The sequence below is a fragment of the Garra rufa genome, chromosome 13 (genome assembly GCF_049309525.1).
Source record: "Garra rufa chromosome 13, GarRuf1.0, whole genome shotgun sequence".
In the NCBI taxonomy this organism is placed as follows: Eukaryota; Metazoa; Chordata; class Actinopteri; order Cypriniformes; family Cyprinidae; genus Garra; species Garra rufa.
In genome coordinates this window covers 24,478,353-24,498,463 of record NC_133373.1, presented here as the reverse complement: position 1 = coordinate 24,498,463, position 20,111 = coordinate 24,478,353, and the positions used below count along the sequence as shown (strand labels likewise).

At 35.7% G+C, this 20,111-nt stretch overlaps 1 protein-coding gene across 1 annotated transcript in view; it reads right to left on the bottom strand.

The window, feature by feature from the left end:
• Positions 1–763: 763 nt before the first annotated feature.
• The window catches only part of prima1 (proline rich membrane anchor 1), a 43,577-nt gene continuing 24,229 nt past the window's right edge, over positions 764–20,111 (bottom strand). Inside the window, exons 3-4 of the mRNA XM_073816390.1 lie at positions 17,925–18,057; positions 764–4,831 (exon numbers count right to left, since the gene is read on the bottom strand). Coding sequence (XP_073672491.1) covers positions 4,729–4,831; positions 17,925–18,057 — 236 coding nt within the window. The 3' untranslated portion in view covers positions 764–4,728. The remainder of the gene's footprint in view (positions 4,832–17,924; positions 18,058–20,111) is intronic.

Genomic DNA, 20,111 nt, shown 5'->3' with positions numbered 1-20,111 from the left:
TTTTCTAAATTAATTGTCAAGCAAGGTGTGTCAGCAGACGGAGGTAAACTGACAGCATTTTCTGCCCCCGGTTTATGCTCCTACTTGCCTGAGGTTTTACAGTCTCTGCTAACCCTTTATTTAAATAAAAATGATATATTATACATCTAAATATTATAATACACTCTTTTAAAAAAAAGGTTCCAAATAGGTGTTTTTGCAGTGATGCCATAGAAGAACCATTTTAAGGTCCCCTTTTAGAGAACAGTTCTTAGAAGAATCATTTTGAATAACATTTTAAAAATCTAAAGAACCTTTTCTGCATTTGAAAGGTTTCACGGATGTTCAAGGTTCTTCGTGGAACAGTCGATGCCAGTAAAGAACCTTTATTTTTAAGAGCGTATTAGAGTAATCTAATACTGGTCTTATCAGTCCTTGTTGTTGTTCCTATTTTTAGTGCAATATTTTTAGTTCAACTATTAAACAGAGGTAATTACATCTCAGATAGCAATTAATAGAATATAATTATCCACCACATACAACCACAAAACATTCCAAGCCTGACAGATATAACGTGTCAACAGTGTAATGAAATCATATTAAAACAGATTTATAAATAGTCCATCATAGACCATATTTTCTGACTGGAAAGCTGCGCATGTACAGTATATTTCACAGCGGTGCACTAATCTAACCATGAAATTATTCTGCAAATTAAATACCAGACCAATTATTTTCCCCATGCACCCAAAAAAGCACCAGATACGATTCAGTAGTACAATTTTATTTAAAACTAAAAAAAGTCAGCAAGTTGCAATTAAATTAGTTCAATGCACAATATATAATAGTTTTACATTTTGGTATGTGATGCATACATTGTGCAACAACCTCTGATTACTCAAATATACATTAATGGCTTGTTCCAGACAAACAATAACACTTATTCTGTTCTGACGACACATCGACTTATACTTATCCCTATAAACATTTGCTCTTACTCTGTACACACAATAGACTGTCAAGAAGGCAAATATTGATATGTACATTCATGCAATAAAATTCTGAGTACCTTATACAGTATATTATGTACAGTATAATACACATATAATCTTCAATTCATATATCTTGTTGAACGGGTGAATGATGACTGTACAGTAGATTGTGAGAATGTTTTACAGAATATGAAGTGGGATGTTTGTTTACACAAGCTTGTATATTATGTAAACACCATTGCTCACTTGAATATGGTTGTATATTATGATTCATAGTTCAGTGTTACTATGCACGAACATTGCATCTACGTACAACAAGCTCCTGTCTACAAAAAAGGGGAAGGGGTGGATTTAGACATGTTCGATATACAGTTCCAGGGAAAAATAAAAGAAACAATAGAGAGGATCTGCTATTACAAGCTAAATTTAGGGAGTAGTACATTTCAGAACAAAAATTTACAGATAATGTACTCACCCCCTTGTCATCCAAGATGTTCATTCTTTCTTTCTTCAGTCGTAAAGAAATTGTGTTTTTTGAGGAAAACATTTCAGGATTTCTCTCCATATGATGGACTTCTATGGTGCCCTCAAGTTTGACCTTCCAAAACGCAGTTTAAAAGGGCTCTAAATGATCCCAGCCGAGGAAGAAGGGTCTTATCTAGCGAAACAATCTTTATTTTCTAAAAACATTTACAATATATATATACTATTTAATCTCTACACAGAGTACAAACAGAGCTCGACAAGACGAGCATTTGAGGTTAAAAAGTATATAAATTGTATTTTTTTTTTTTAAATAACTGATCGTTTTGCTAGATAAAACCCTTCTTTCCTCGGCTGTGATCGTTTAGAGCCATTTGAAGCTGCATTTTGGAAGTTCAAACTCGGGGGCACCATAGAAGTCCATTATATGGAGAGAAATCCTGAAATGTTTTCCTCAAAAAAACGTAATTTCCTTACGACTGAAGAAAGAAAGACATGGACATCTTGGATGACAAGGGGGTGAGTACATTATCTGTAAATTTTTGTTCTGAAAGTGAACTTCTCCTTTAAAGGATTCATTCACTTCCAGAATGAAAAATTTTCAACTGAGCATGTCTTTCTTTTCTTTTTTTTTAGATAAACATTACAGGATTTTTCTCCATATAGTGAACTTCAATGGGTTAAATGTCCAAACTACAGTTTCAATGCAGCTTCAAAGGGCCCTACACTCTTAAAAATAAAGGTGCTTCACGATGCCATAGAAGATTTTTTTGTCTAAATGGTTCCATAAAGAACCTTTAACATCTGAAGAACCTTTCTGTTTCACAAAAGGTTCTTTGTGGTGAAAAAAGGTTCTTCAGAATATAAAAAGGTAATAAAGAGATGTTTTTTTTTTTAAAGTACCTTTGACTGAATGGTTCTTCGTGGAACCAAAAGTGAAGAACCTTTTAAAGCACCTTTACTTTTAAGAGTGTACATGATCCCAGCCGAGTAATAACAGTCTTACTGAGTAAATCGATGTCATTTTCTAAAAAAAGTGTCTTCACGCATTGCATAATCACATTGGAAAAGTCACGCGCAGTTAGTTCTTTGTGTACTTTGGTTCAAAAATGTAAGGAAGATCTCATTTTCTCCAACTTTAAAATCCAAAATCATTGTTTTATTTTTTTTTGTAAAGGGCATTTGACTTTCTTTGCACGGTCGCTTTGTAAACACTGGTCCGGTACTTCCGCCCGCCTCACACGTACATGATTACGTAATGCTTGAGGACAAGCTAGTGCAAGATGAGCATTTGTGGTTAAGTAGTATATAGATTTTTTTTTTCTTTTTCACTAGACCGTGTTGAGTGAGCCCTTTGAAGCTGCAATGAAACTGCAATTTGGACCTTCAACCCATTGGCCACCATTGAAGAAATATATAGAAAAATCCTGGAATGTTTTCCTCAAAAACCTTAATTTCTTTTTGACTGAAGAAAGAAAGACATGAACATCTTGGATGACAAGGGGGTGTAAAATTATCAGGAAATTTATATTCTGGGAGTGAACTAATCCTTTAAGCTTGTTTGATGAATCACCTTGATACATCTTTAAAGCATCCCCCATGAAATCACAGTATTAGCGACTTTAAAAATAGCTTTAAACCATCTTAGTAAAAGCTTGTAGCATCAAAAAAGGTCAAGAAGAGACTTCCAAAGAGATGGACCACAGATGATGATGTGATAATTAAATCCGGTTACACAAGTAACATCGGACATCCATCATATTGTGTGATTTCATATATATGTAACACAGAAAGCCAAACTAGTTGGAGATGCACCATATATCAGGAGTATATCTGTTATAAGACAACATTAGTCAATTTTTTATCAGCATCTGTCCATATTGGATATTTTTCTTTGCAGATAATGGATATTTAATTGTGGACACTGCTTTGAAATGTCTTTTGTCTAAAGCTAACTTTCCTATAATGGAACTCTCACTTATTACGATTGTTAAAATCTCAACTACTCAATCAGTTATTCATTAGAAAATAAAGAGTTATCTATATTTCATACTGTACATAATGTTGTCTATGCATCCAAACATTGCTTTGACATTCACAAAAACTAACCATTTTAGTTTGTGGTGCAGTTTATTTTAGGGCAAAATAGTACAGATTTTAACATCACCATTAAAAATTATTCACCAATCCATCCCTAAAACTAATCCATCATGCCTTTTGTTGTTTTTAATGCATTTATAATTAGATCTCAATAACACTTTGCCATAAGGTTCATTAGTTAATATTAGTAAACTACATTAGTTAACATGAACTAAAAATGAACAATACTTCTACAGCATCTTAATGTTAATTTCAGCATTCACCAATGCATTATTAAAATCACAAGTTGTGTTAGTTAACATTAGTTAATGCACTGTGAACTAACATGAACTAACAATTAACAAAGATGAATAAATAGTGTAATAAAAGTATTGTTCACTGTTCATTCATGTTAGTAAATCCATCAACTAAAGTTAACAAACACCTTATTGTAAAGTGTTACCTATATCTCTTTCACATGTGGGCTACGCTATCAGACTACATTTGCAATGCTAAAGCTAGCCTTGTGATTTTTGTATCATAAACATGCACCTCAAGAACTCAATCCTTTCCAATTGCATAGTAACACAAACCACAATAAATTTCTGGGTGTTTAGAGAAAACATTTTTTATTCCCCATTGTATATTTGGTACATAAAATGCAGGATTGCCCGATCCCATTTGGCGGTTGTATTAAAACAATGGGGCCAGTGCAGTTATTTAACCATTAAACACTCGCACAATCTACATGAAGTGAGAGAACCCTTAATGTTTAATGAGGAACACTGCAAAGACAGAGTTAAAGACAAGAGAAGACAGGAATTTTAAAACATCATTGCATTCAACAGAAAGTGCATGCGTTTATTTTGTTGTTGGTGTTGTATATTGTCCTCAAATATGGCGCCCCGAGGGGGCCGCCAGGTTGAGTCTCGTGATACTTGTGCAGCTGCCATCATCGCTAAGAGTTTCCGTGCCTCCTTAAAACCTGCTTATACTTGCCTATACATGTCAGTCATTACGTATTCATACGCTTTAGTCTTTAAACATCATTTTATGTCCCAAGAAGGGCAGCCGTGAGGTTTACCATTCCTAAATTCATTATATACCTTGCGTCCATCTTGTAAACCCAAACAGAGATGGTGGAGCTGTAGGGTACAGAATGTTCAGCTGTACATGCCTTGCTATCACACAGCCACTATACTCCAGTGTTATTGGTTTCCACTACCTGCTGTTTGCAGCGTGAGCTCATGGCATACTCCCCTCGGCTTGTGCCGTTCTCTTCTTTTCGAAGGGGTTTCCTGGAAAAGAGAACAAAAAGATTACGCTTCAAACGACTATTTTTGCTCAGACTGAGGATGCTATTGATCGGGGTTGTAGAGGCTTGAGCGTAGCACAGTGAAATACAATGTCTCAAAGGCAAACAGAAAAACTAGGAAAGGAAAACACAAAAAGTACTTAAAGGAGATCTAATATGCCAGTTTTTACAACATGTACTATAAGTCTGAGGTGTCCCCAGAATGTGTCTGTGAAGTTTCATCTCAAAATACCCCACAAATCATTTATATCATTTTGAAATGCCTATTTTGAGTGGAAGCAGAAACGCGTTTTCGTGCATGGCTCTTTAAATGCAAATTAACTGCTGCTCCCCGCCCCCTTTTTCAGAATAGGGCTGTGCCTTTACAGCTCATACTTCAGATACTCTGATAAAAAACATGTTTGGTTTTAATTATGTCTGTCGTGCTAAAATCATGCATTTTAAACTGTATTAGTTAAACAGCACAGAAAGCGGCTGTCACATGATATGTGAGTACTAAACGAAGTTCTCTTTCATGTCTTCATTCGCTTAAATTGTCAAATACACACAAGTTTATGTTAAACACACTGGAGTAAATAAAAAACAGTTGGTTATTTCTGTGAAGGTAAACAACTGGGAAAGAAATCACTCGTTTATATTAGATCGGTGTGGCAGCAGCATAATATACAGTGAATTAGTAAATAAATCCACTGCTCTCTTGTCTCCTCTGGGAGCATTTTGGTCCGTTTACACTGAAATGCAACCTCTGAGTTTTCAAACTGAAACAGGGTCTGCAGCGTTTTCAAAAGTCTCAGTTTTCGAGGGTCGGAAACACCAGAGTAGTGTAAACGACAGGCTTAACTGTAGCAAAAGTTACACATTTTAAAGGGTTCATATGATGCGATTTTATGTTTTCCTTTGTTTTTGGAGAGTTACAAGCTGTTTGTGCGTATATAAGATCTGTAAAGCTGCAAAGATTAAAGTCTCAAACCCAAAGAAATCTACGTCACTTCGGGGGAGTATTTGCATAACATCGCCCGAAAGTATACGCAAAGAAAGAAGGCTTAACTTCTCGCTGTAGTATTGTTGTATCTGCCACCATGTGTTTCGTTTTGAAAGCGAAAGTACTTTGTTTGGCCTTCTAAATGAGTACACAACTAGAAATCAGTCCTATTTGCATCACTGTTCCAGAACAGTACAATGCAAATATTTGAGTGTGTGCAGCGCATTTTATGGAGGACTGTTTCCTGAACCTGGGAGAGTAGCCTACAATGCCAATTCCAAATGTGTAAGGACAGTCTGGCACTTCTGACTCACAGCTTGTAAGTACGTTTTCATATTTAAAGAATTTTCTACCATTTTCAAGAATGGAATTTTGAGGTGGCTTTCACTTTTATTTCACAGGTTTAACAAGAGCTGTCTGTCAAATCAGGAGCACTATACTGCATCATTACACAACGAGTTGCCACTGTTTAAAAATCTTGAATCTGAGGGTGCAAAAATATCTAAATATTGAGAAAATCGCCTTTAAAGTTGTCCAAATCAAGTTTTTATTAGTGCATATATATAATCAAAAAGTTTTGATATATTTACAGTGAGAAATTTACAAAGTATCTTAATGGAACAGGATCTTTACTTAATATCCTAACGACTTTTGGCATAAAAATAAAAATTCGCTAATTTTGACCCATATAATGTATTTTTGGCCATTGCTACAAATACATCCGTGCTACTTAAGACTGGATTTGTGGTCCAGGGTCACATATTAAATAGTATTCTGTGTTCGTCTGTGCAGCCAAAGACAGAACAGTTAGCATGCTTGTCTCAAACCTTCGACATGGCGTTAGAACTGGTACACACAACTTTTTCACATTTTCTGGGTTGGTAGATGCACCGGGGACCCGATTATAACACTTAAATATTGAAAAAGTTAGATTTTCATGATATGTCACCTTTAAAAATTATTTTTCTTCATACCGTATTTTCCAATCAGTGTTTCAGGAAGCCTGAGTGCACATTTTAGACGCTCCTTGAGATGCTAACAAAGTCTGGGTTGATAAACAGCAGCACAGGTCATCAAAGTGAGTTATTCTGCAGTTTAAATGACTTCCCGCAAGCCGTAATGGCTGCTGGACTTAAAAAGCTGTGGTATGCGCTCTGGCCCGTCCGTTCTTTATTACGATCTGAAATATGCAACCTGCCTGCAGCCAATTGCCTTCATAACTGCATTAAAATCCAGGGCTGCCCAAACTGCGGAGCACACAGATGCAATCTGTTGATATTTTGTTAAATCATGTCAGTCACGTATTGACTTAATGGTAGAGAGGGCCTGAGGTAAGAGCTGGTTATCTAGAGAGATGGATGCTGGGGATACACATTTTGTAAGCTGCCAGCATGAATATCAGTAAAGGTCTGAATTAGTTGGAGCATATTTAATGCTCCGGCTTTTGCAAAGTAAGGCTGTACAGAAAGCGGCCACATGAAAGCAGCTGTCTACAATGTTCAATAAGCTAATGGAGCAGCCTGATGCCAAGCAACAACGTCACTGCTAAAACGACACGTTCATACGATAGGGCTCAACGACTGCTTATGGATGTAAAAATGCCATTCAGAATCTCCACAGTGAGATTGATTTTCAACAATACCTGATAAATATTTGAAGACACCCTTAATATAACTCGGAGGTTAAGTGCTGAAGTATGCCTCTGTAGAAACCATTAGCCTGCTTCCTTTTTTAGTAAATCTGAATTAAGTGAAATCCACTAAGAAGACTGTTACTATGGAAATGACACTAAAGTTGACAGTACATCTTGTCAAATTCACAAATACGTACAGAGTATGTACAGTATTCAAGGACACTTTTATTTTAGTGAGTGTTGTTAAACCAATACAATTTAACCACAAGGAACTTTATTAGTACTTGCAAATATGTGACTCACACTTTTTATTAATTTAATGGATTTTTTGGACCCATTACCACCATTATTTATTGCTTTGTATTAAAAGATGAAATTATTCAACTCAGAGTTGTCTGGGTTTCAAGGTTTAGAACTGTGTGGAAGTAATAAATGTGAATTTGATTCAAATACACCATAAAAGTGCGGTCACTGAGTTCTACAGTAAACACACCAAAAGCTTGAACAACAATGAACAATTACAGCAAATACCAGAACGAGAGATTCCACATCACATTAATGATTAGGTCAGGAAAAATAAAAATGGTCATGAGAAAGAAAACAACCTGACCTTTACAGAGCCCATCTCTACTGTCTGCAGCTCTCTGGGGTCTGTCTAGAGGACACGTCTAATTTCATAAACAGGGCTTGAGCTCATTAAAATTGACCCGTTTCTTCCAGAGAAATACGCATGAGATAGCAACTTGTTGAATGAAGGCTGCTTTTGCAGACAGGATCAGATAAAGAGCATTTGTTTCAGCTCACCCATATGAAATGTCATTGGTGTTTGGAGCTGAGCTACAGCTTTAACAAACGTCATTTAAACGTGGTAGATGTTCTTGTTTTTGAACTTTAATATTTATCAAAGTATTCTGAGCAGCACAACTGTTTTCAACATTTATAATCAGTACTTTTTCAAATTGTAATCTGCAAAAATGGGTAGATTACTAACAAATTGTAATCTGTTACTGATTCCAGATTACATGACAAAAAATGTAGTCAGTAACGTAATCTGTTACATTACACATTTTATGTAATATAATCAGTTTACTTTTGCATTACTTTTAATGCAACTCGTTTATCACATTGATTTAACTGGGATTATATTATACCATAATAATGTAAAATACGAAGAGTAAGCAGATATGTTCCATTCATTGTAATTTACAACATGAAGTGCATTCAATTCTAGTACATCAAGGTTTTCCAAACTAGGGTTTGTAAAGGAACCGCAGTGGGTTTTTGAGTTTAATAAAAAGCTAACAATTGACTAAATCATAAAAAAATTCTAATTAAATTATTTTAAAACAAAGTCCCTTTTAAGGGTATTTCTATAGTCTTTGTTTTAAAATAACAATTAAAATAAAACACTTATTAAAAAGGATAAAATATTTTATTTACCTATGACTCATTAATCAATATCAAAGAAACTGTGAACATGCAAATGTGATACTTAATTATTGAAATATTTATTTTAAAATCTATAAGTATACATGGTGAATGAAGTTTAGATGACAAAATGTTTTGGAATATTGTAGCATATTGACAAAAAATATCTTTCATTTATTGTTATTAACAACATGAAGTGCATTAAACATTATATTATGTCAAGGTTTCCCAAACTGGTGTTTGTGAAGAAACTTCAGAGGGTTTATGAGTTTAATAAAAAAATAATAAATTTATTAAATTGTAAAATAATCACAATTGTAAAGGTAAAATAAAATACATTTTAAAATCAATCAATCAATCAATCAAAAAAAAAAACACTTACTAAAAAGAATTAAATATTTTATTTGTTTAACTGCATGACCATTAATCAGAAAACCAAAGAACATAAAATATGAAGTATAATATAATATATTTTTAAAATATATTTTCTAATATATTTACTTCAAGTAAATATATTAAGTAAAAGAGAATCAGATGACAAAATAAATTGTGAATTTGTGCATTTTAATGTGTTTGAAAAACAAAAAGCCTTCCAAAGACATAGAACCGCATGGTTAAATAACCCACAGAGTGAAAATTCGAATAAAAATAAATGTGTTCATTAGTAACTGATGCAATGTTCAAACACTTCTTAAACCTGAAATTATTTTTGTAAATCAGTGGTCAAATGCTGTGTCACTAACTGAATAATCTTTGTCTGAATGTTTAAAAAAGGAATTAGGGAGAATAAATAAATTATAATTATAATTCACTGCTATTGTGTAAATAATATGTAATCATGTAATCCATAAAAAGTGCCTGTAGTCTGATTACAAGTATTTTATAATGTAACTTACTCTATTACTTACTAAGTACTTAATTTTTGGAATCTGATTACATTATCCAGATTACATGTTATCAGTTACTACCCAGCTCTGGTAATCTGTTACTGATTCCAAATTACATGACAAAAATCGTAGTTAATAACGCAATCCGTTACATTACACCTGTTAGGTAATATAATCAGACTACTTTTAGATTACTTTTGACCCAACTCGTTTATCACATTGATTTTAATAGCATAATATTGAACCCAGCTGTTTCTATAATGTTTCTTCAACAGTCCTTATAGGACCATGTGACACTGAAGACTGAAGTAATGACTGCTGAAAATTCAGCTTTGCCATCCCATATTAAAATATTACAGAAAACTGTTTTTGAATTTCAGTAATTGTTCACAATCACCGCTCAAATAAACGCAGCCTTGCTAAGCATAAGATACTTTTCAAAAAAAGCAAAAAATTAAAAATTAAAATAAAAAATGATTTGCCAATCTCCAACTTTTTAATGGCAGTATATAACTGTTTCAAAGGATAGTTCATAGTAAAGATGGTCCAAATTTTGTTGCCTTCCATAGTTTCTTCAAAATATCTTCTTGGAACGACAAGAGGGTCAGTAAATAACAGGATTTTCATTTCTGTGTGCATTATCCCATTATTTTGTCTGCTGTTTGATAAGACAGCATATTATTATGGGCATAGGCCTTGTTTGCTCCTCTTCAGCTTGTAGCATTTCGAACCTTTAGCAACAAATACAGCTATACCTTCAACTAACTATAAGATTCGACTATAAGTCCTTGTCGAGATTGATTAAATGTTCAAAGGTAGCTAGCGCTCATCTGTTGTGATAAACACAGTCTCTGTCTCTTGGGCAGGACTGATGAGACAATCCCGTAGCTCTGCAGGGGCCATCTGTCACAAGATGCCCCAGGCTGCAGGGCTTTCCTATAAAGACATCCTCTCGCTTTGCATGATTTACACATGGGAAAAACTCTGCCTCATCTGATTTTTGAAGGAGGACAGCAAGAAAAAAAAAAGTCCTTTCAGAAATAAACACTCGGGGAGAAATAGTCACATAATCCTTAGGTTGACATCATATTAAATTGAACATAATTAGCTTAAGTGAACACAAAGATTATACAAGCATATAATAAATAAAAGAAGAGCTGTGGAGCTGCTGCACTGGGTCACTTAAAGACTGGTCTTCAGCTATTTGACACGCTTGACCGGTGGACAAATGAAGAACAATTTGATGCAAATGAAAAATGCAGACTCCATAATGTATAGTCAAGATTCATCAGGCTCTTTGGATTGATCACATCACCCCTGTCTTCTGAATTCAGGAAGTCCACTGCATGAAACCAGTGTTTTTGCTTTTTCAGCTAAACAGTAATTTTCCACTGAGAGATTGTTTCTGTCCCCCCTCCAACCTGCTGAAGGCTCATGGACTCCAGCAGTCCTGCGGATGTCCCTCGAGTCGTGTTGCTCTACTGCACCGTGTGCAGATGCCCTGACAGTCGCCCAGTTTCTCTGTGGACCGCTCACAGCTTATGTAACGTGCCAGGACGGGAAGCCAAAAACTCCTTTATCTTTCCCCTGAATCAGCACTGAGCCTGCTCACTTGCACACTCTCCCTTGCTCAGTTTCTGCTCTCTTTACCACCTTTTCTCACTGATGGACAGCAGCACCTGAGAGGTCCTCGCCATTCCCCAGACATTTCAGCACACTGTTCTGCTGCCTTGGTCTTACGTGACCTCTCCTCGGAGATCGACACATAAATCCTGTGGGAAAATGTGGGCCAGAAATGTCTCTCAGACTAAAATAAATGCTGATCTGGAAGGATAAGTTCTGAAGCATAGCTGAAACGAGCGATAACTTGTAAGAGGCATTCTCTTCCTGTGTAGATGCCTGAAAAAACTAGTGAAAATATGATTCAGCTTATCCTATCTAATTTTGAATATGTTAAAGTTTTAACATGTATACATACACTCAAGATTTAATGTTTGGTGAACACAGGGTTGAATGCTCAGTGTCTCACTTTGTCCTCTCTCATTGAAAAGAAGCCTTGAATATCACTGCAGAACCTAAAACAGACACATCCTCACCTCCAAATGTGGGCCTTGGCCCTTAATAATACATGAGTTGTAGTACACACATGGCAGGGAGCTACACAAAACATTACAGGTAGAGGTAAATATTTTATAACCTGGCTCTTTGGAATAGGCACCAGAATATATACATTTCTTCTGAAAATAAACAAGAGTGGGCTGAGATTCTTTCCACAGGACTGTCGGTACAATAGATAATGTAAATTATGCTGTATCTACCGTTATCCAGTCATGTCCCCATCAAATCTGAATAAACTGGATAGAATATTTAACTAATTGTTTCCCCCAAGATGCATTACAAACATCATCACAAATAAACAATCTTGAAAGTGCTGATACACACACACTACCAGTCAAAAGTTTTTGAACAGTAAGATTTTTTGGTTTTAAAAAAAGTCTTTTCAGCCCACCAAACCTGCATTTATTTGATCCAAAATACAGCAAAATTGTGAATGTTTTGTGAATTTTTTATTTTTTTTGCTGTTCAAGGAACATATTTTATAGGGATGCACCGATCCTTATCGGCCGATCATGCTTGCGCGTTTTGTCAGTAAAGCCGGTTCTGTAATCAGCGGTAAATGCCATCAGGTGCGTGATTTCACGTTGAGCCGTATATACTACACACAGCCGTTGTTTACCGACGAGCTGCGCAAATCAATGTTCATTATCAGTGTGAATGTGCGCAGCTCGTCAGTGAACAACGGCTGTGTGTAGTATATATACTGACAAAACGCGCAAGTGATCGGCCGATAAGGATCGGTGCATCCATAATATTTTATTATTATTATTATTATCATCAATTTAAAACAGTTGAGTACTTTTTTCAGGATTCTTTGAATAGAAAAATCCAAAAATCAGCATTTATCAGAAAAAAAACTTCTGTAACACTATACACTATTATACCATTCAAAAGCTTGAAATCAGTGTGTGTGTGTGTATATATATATGGACAGTTACATTATAAAAATTAATACTTTTATTTAGCAAGGATGCTTTCAATTGATCAAAAGTGATTATAAAAGACATTCATAAGGTTACAAAACATTTGTGTCAGATAAATCCTGTTCTTTCTGAGCTTTCTATTCATTAAAGAAACCTGAAAAAAATCTACTCAGCTGTTTTCAACATAATACTAATAATAATAAATGTTTTTTGAGCAGCAAATCAGAATTTTAGAATGACTCCTGAAGGATCCTGTGACTGAAGCAATGATGCTAAAAATTCAGCTTTGAAATCACAGGAATAAATGACATTTTCAAATATATTCAAATAGAATACAGTTTTTTTAAATAGTAAAAATATTTGACAATTTTACTGTTTTTGCTGTACTTTGGATCAAATAAAACAGGCTTGGTCAGCAGAAGAGATTTCTTAAAAAAAAAAACATTATAGTAGTGTATAGGATTAAACTAATGCTATTTTTCTCTTTTTGGATGAAAACAGACACATTTATTAAACAAAATATTCTCATGTTGCTCCCATATCTCATCAAAATCTTTTAAATAAAGCATTTTTTATTGTGTAATATCCCTTTAAAATCTTTAAACATGTGGTTTGTGGTATTAGCCAGTTTGTTACAAAAAAGCTTTAAAAGTAACAAGATGCTTAAAAAAACATCAAGCTGACTGTCAAACCCTCACTTTGCAAGTATTTTCGGTCTTTATTTTTATCCTATTAGGCATCTTGTAAAGTTTCTTGTAAAGTTTAAGTGCCTGAGTTTAACCAGAGCATTTTTATGAAAACCTGGTGTGCTCTTTTATTATTTATTTTATTAAATTAGAGAGTTCAAAAGCTACTGCATAATAGAAGTTGCCCAACAGTAGTACTGTCTAGAAATGTTTATCACCCTCAAGCACGAGTGCAACACATACACTCAAATATTATTCAATAAGAGATGTTTTCCATGGTGTATGTGCACATTTTTACCCTAAAGACTTGATAGCACATCATTTTGCAGACAATTTTAGCCTTAAACACAAGCCTAAATCTAATTAGCATTTCAAATGTGACTGAAGTTCACCCAAAAAGTTATTTTAGGATGTGTTGACTGTAACTATGCATGACAGCATTTAACAGTGCTGCATGTTCAGAAGAGCTAAGAGGGGGGGGTAAAAAGTTGATGAACTGAAGTTATGTGTGCTCATCTTATCCTAAGAGTTCTGAATGTTTTGTTTAAAGTCTTCGTTATCATAATTACACTACCGTTCAATGACCGGGATGCTTTATCATTCGTTTACAGCGGTCAAAAATCCCGAAGCACCGCATTTCTCCCCTCTAAGATCTATTCTTCACTATATGCACTGAGCAACTTTTCAGCAAAACTGCTTTAGCTTTCCCCTCCAGTGCCTCTAATTCCATTAAACTCATTACAATAAGTGAGCCACACCAGGCTTCAGCATGCAGAAGCCATAAAGCAATGATTGGGGTAATAATCCGAGCCTTCACTGGGACATTTTAGCGACTGTTTGAAGAAGCACCATTTGCGGTGCATCGGTCATTGGGCATAGCTAAATGATGTGTTCGCATGCATATAAAGGAAGGCATTTAACATGTCTCTCTCTTCATTTTGGCAGACTGGGCAAGCTCATTAGTGGGGAAATAGCTGCCAGCTGGGTTTTCCTTTGGGAACCGGCTTCCTTATACCAAGTTCTCAGGCGAAAAAGAGGCAATGTGTAACAAACGAATTCACCAAGTGAAATGATTCCAAAACAGAGCTCATAACAAGTCCCCGTTTAATAGCCAGGAGGGGATGTTCCACAGCTTTCATAAATAAAAGATTAATTTCCACAAGACTGGAATGTTTTAACATTAACAGATTGGATCCACCTCCACTAGTTTCACTGGAAAATCTGAATCGTTTCAATTTAATGAGAGTAGCTTCAGGATGACATGAACCAGGCCAAATATAGTCAACTGACGCTTATCACATGGATTCTGGTTTTTTGGGGGTGAGGCAATCAGTTCTGGCCCTGCCTGCCAATTCGTTAATAAAGCATTCCAGTCATGCTAAAATATATGGCTATGATGCAGATACAACAGCCTTTCACAAAACTACGCTTAATGAAACTGTGCTTAATGTTTTAAGTACGCTTTTACTATTTATCACAAGCAATAAGGTACAAAGGCTTGCGCTATACTGCGCATATAGTTGCATATAGTTATTATTATAGGAAACTTATTGCATAAATTCTCCCTCCCCACTTGCATGAGACTCCTATGCGCCAAAAATGGCTTACGGAAGCCGTGCAACCAGCCTTTAGATGTTTTATAGATGACACCTGGTGCTACACTCTTAAAAATAAAGGTGTTTCACGATGCTATAGAAGAACCTTTTTTGTCTAAATGGTTCCATCAAGAACCTTTAACATCTGAAGAACCTTTCTATTTCACAAAAGATTCTTTGTGGCTAAAAAAGGTTCTTCAGATTATAAAAAGGTAAGAAACAGATGGTTCTTTAAAGAACCTTTGACTGAATGGTTCTTTGTGGAACCAAAAATGGTTCTTATATGGCATCGCTCTGAAGAACCTTTTAAAGGAACACTCCACTTTTTTTGGAAATAGGCTCATTCTCCAACTCCCCCTGAGTTAATAAGTTGATTTTTACCGTTTTGAAATCCATTCAGCCGTTCTCCTGTTCTGGCGATATCACTTTTAGCATAGCTTAGCATAGATCATTGAATCCTATTAGACCAATAGCATCGCGTTCAAAAATGACCAATGAGTTTCCATATTTGTTGTATTTAAAACTTGACTCTTCTGTAGTTATATCGTGTACTAAGACCGGTGGAAATGCAAAGCTGCGAGTTTCTAGGCTGATAAGATTAGGAACTACACTTCCATTCCGGCGTAATAGTCAAGGAAGTTTGCTGCCGTAATATGGCCGAAGCAGGTGGAGTATTATCAGAAATGAGTTCCCAGCTAGTTTAGCATTTGCACATGTGCTGCGTGGTATTACTGCTCCTGCTTCAGCCTTATTACAGCAGCAAACTTCCTTGACTATTACGCCGGAATGGAAGTATAGTTCCTAATCTTATCAACCTAGAAACTCGCAGATTTGCATTTCCACCGGTATTAGTACACGATGTAACTACAGAAGAGTCAAGTTTTAAATAGGACAAATATCGAAACTCGTTGGTCATTTTTGAACGCGATGCTATTGGTCTAATAGGATTCAATGATCTATGCTAAGCTATGCTAAAAGTGATATCGCCAGAACAGGAGAACGGCTGAATGGATTTCAAAACGGTAAAACTCAACTTATTAACTCGGCAGGAGTTGGAGAATAGGCCCATTTCCAAAAAAAGTGGAGTGTTCCTTTAAAGCACCTTTATTTTTTAAGAGTGTAGCCTCATTTGTTGACCCATCAAATTAGGAGTGTTGAGATTAAAGGTTAAAATGATTGAGGATGGTTGGACACCAGCTTATGATAGCAACAGTTCGCAAGGATAAGGCATCGATTCATCATAATCCTGAGCCAAGTGTGAACTCACTTTTGCAAATAGTTTATCCAAAAACTTGAAAGGTTTAAACAAATATGAGGAGGTGAAGAAATCTTTAGTTTCTTCAACACCTGCAGCGATAAATCCTCATGATAAATAGTCAGAAGTTCCAGTGACATGCTGTACTAATGCAGATAAAATGCTGCAGTGGCTCTCTTTTGACTTGCCTTGTCTTTAAATGGGATTTTATTACATGGTCAGGTTTTTACAAAATGATGTGTAGCCAAAAATGTTTGAGTTAACACTATGGCTCAGAAAGTGATATAGTGATAGCATATATTAAAAGGTCAAAAATGCTGACTGACTCCAACATGACAGCTGAGAACTTTTTTGAATACTTAGAAGAGAAATAAAAGAAGAAATACGATACAGCACAATGCAAAATAGCAATACATCTGCTAAATCCACGAATTGTTGTAGTTTAGCCCTGGATGTATCAAAGACTGTCTGGGAGCCTCTTTCCTTTTTCGCTGTGTGAGTGATTTGGACTGTCTGAGGCCATTTCCCTGTCTGGGGCTGATTTGACAGGCCTCTCAGTTGTTCCCTTGACAGCATGTCACTGGTACCAAACCAAAAGAGCAGCTTAAGGATGACACACCACACAATGCTTATGCCTTCTTCTGCACCATAAGTGCAAAACACATTCCTTTTCCTAACCATAAATCATAGCCAATGTTTTTCCTAATGTAGGAAGGCGACAGCCGCATGTCATCTAGACTAAAATAACAACATTCACAATTCAAGTTTCAGAGAAGAAGTGGAGATATCATCTTTTTGCCTTGTTATCTTGTTATATTAAGGAAGCATGAAGCTGACACAGATAAACGCTAATGGAATTTTCTCTGTTTACCTGTAGGCTTGTATGGTGCTATGCCAACATCAACCTAAAGGAATAGTTCACTCAAAAATTAAAATTCTGTGATAATTTACTCACCCTCATGTCGTTCCAAGCCTGCACTCCTAAAAATAAAGGTTCTTTAAAAGGTTCTTCACAGTAATGCCACAGAAGAACCATTTTGGTTCCAAAAAGAACCATTCAGTTAAAGGTTCCTTAAAGAACCATCTCTTTCTTACCTTTTTTATAATCTGAAGAACCTGAAGAACCTGAAACAGAAAGGTTCTTCAGATGTTAAAGGTTCTTTATGGAACCATTTAGACAAAAATGGTTCTTCTATGGCATCGTGAAGCACCTTTATTTTTAAGAGTGTGTTTGATTTTTTTTTCTTCTCTTGATTTTGAAAAATGTGTTGTTTTTTTCTGTAGTTTTCAAAATATTCTCTCTTGTTATGCTGAATCGCCAACAGAGGCAATGACCAAAACATATCTTTAATGCCCAAAATGCTGTGCATTCAATATTACATGGCCAAAATGATATTGGCCAAATAAAATGAAAAAATAAATAAAATTTGTAATAAGTTAAAGAAATTACACATTTGACTAACTTCTGTTTTTGTTTTTAGATGTTTTTTAGAAAAAATTAAGATCAACTAATACAAGAAACAAAGTTAAATACGTTTGATATAAAATAGCTAAAACTATTGAGATTACCTCTTGATGGCCTTGTAGCAAATGATGGCAGTCAGTAGGAGGAAGACCACAGATGCACAGCTTACTGTCCCCAGTACTAAGATCTCCATCTCTCTCCTCCAGGGCGTTATGGGGGATACAGTTGAGGGAGCCACTGGAAGAGAGACAAAGTGTTAAAAAGCGTGCAGAGCACAGAACCAGAACAATAAATGAAGGAAGAGGATATGCAGAATAGAGATGTGCAAAACTGCATTAACTAGAGGGTCTTATGGAGGCCCTAAAACAGCTAGACGAAGAGCAACAGAATGCAGAGTTGTCATTTCATTTTACACTTGCCATCAAAAAAAAAAAAAAAAAGTAGTTCATAGCAAAAAAGTAAATAAGAAAACAAACAAATAAATAAATAATCAACACAAAACAGTAAGATGGCCAAAGACACCTGTGTACATGTGTACATATCTGTAGCTCAGTTATACGGCAAGATCACGGTTGTTATAAAATTTGTTATAAAATTGCTTTTCATGCCTGTAGTGGAAGTAAATGAAAAAGAAACCCAAGGTATTAAAACTTGTATGGCTTAATATAACGTTAATGTATACCTTACTCAAATATGTAGTGAAAAACCCATGAAAGATTTACATTATTTAAAGAAATCCACGTCATTTTATACATATTTTGGACTATGGGGGGCACCATTATTTCAATTATGTAAATTGGTTGCAAAAAATGGCTTTGAATCTAATGGTAAAAGACTACAGTAAAAACCTGTTAAATGGTTAATGGTAAGTTCCCCTACTATATACAGTGAACAACTATTGACACTGCATGAAATTTTACGGTAATATACCGGTATATTAACATTATATCCATAAATGAAATTACGGTATTTAAATGTACATTTAAGTTAAAACCATAAAACATAAAATGTTTTTTTACGGTAAAATTTCGGCAACCACAGCTGACATTTTTTTTACTGTAATTTTTACAGAATTTTTTTACCTGTTGCTATTTTTACCACAACAAATCTCAGAATACACATCTCAGAAAAATAAAATACTGATACGATTTATGTTAGAGCTTACAGGTGGCGATGGATATGAGCGTAGGCTTACACCAAATGTCGTACCATAGATTGTTCCCCACAAGGAGTCTAGACGTCCCTGGATATCGAGTGAAATCTGCGCTGAGAAAATCCTTTAGTGGCTGTGGCATAATGACAACCATCAATATGTTTACATCCTGCCAGGATGGCATCTAGCGTTTTTGTCTCTGCCATTTGTATGCTCTTTTAGTATCTGTGGTCTACTAAAAGCCTCAAAGGCATCAGGGATGAAGTGGAGAGAACAAAAACGCAAGTCTTTAGGAAGCTTTATTCATCCACAGGCATCTTCCTATTCGTTAGTAAAAGCGTTAAAGTTTTACATCACTTCTTTTGTTGCCCTTTAACTGAAAATCACAACCAAAAGCTGCGCGATGTAGCAAGTTATTTTATTTTCTGAGTTGCTTATTTTGGGTTGTGTTGCCGTAAAAATAGCAACAGGTAACACCAGTCGCCCCTTATAGTCCAAAATATGTATAAAATGACATGGATTTTTTAATAACGTAAATCTTTCATGGTGTCACAGGGAGGGTCAGAGACGTGCGGATCCATTCGCAGCATTTATTTAGATAACACCAAACAAACAAACACAAAGGGGCAGGCAGAAATCGTCGTCAAAAAACAGGCAGAAAGGTCGGGGCTGGCAGCAAGAATCAAACACGGGAGGGAGTCCAGGAATCAAACACACGGGAAAACAAACACGGGAAGAAACGCTCAGAATTACGACCAGGAGGAACAATAAGACTTCGCAAGGTGGCTGTGTGTGTGTGAAGCTTAAATGCAGTCAGTGTGATAAGGTGCAGCTGTGAGCGGTAATCAGTGCAGTGAGAAACAAGGAGCAGGTGAATGCAGTGATAGTGCAGTGGCTTGTGGGGAATGAAGTCCATGATGTGTAGTGCAAGAGTTAATGATGACAAGACGACCAATACGTGACACATGGATCTTCTACTACATATTTCAGCAAAAGACATAATTTATGCCATACAAGTCTTAATACCCGGAATTCCCTTTAAAGATGCAAATTCACAGAGTACGTTCTATGGTTAGAAAAGACGGCTTCTCTAGTTAATTAGTCAGTTGTTGGACAAGCAGTCAACCATCCCACCTGT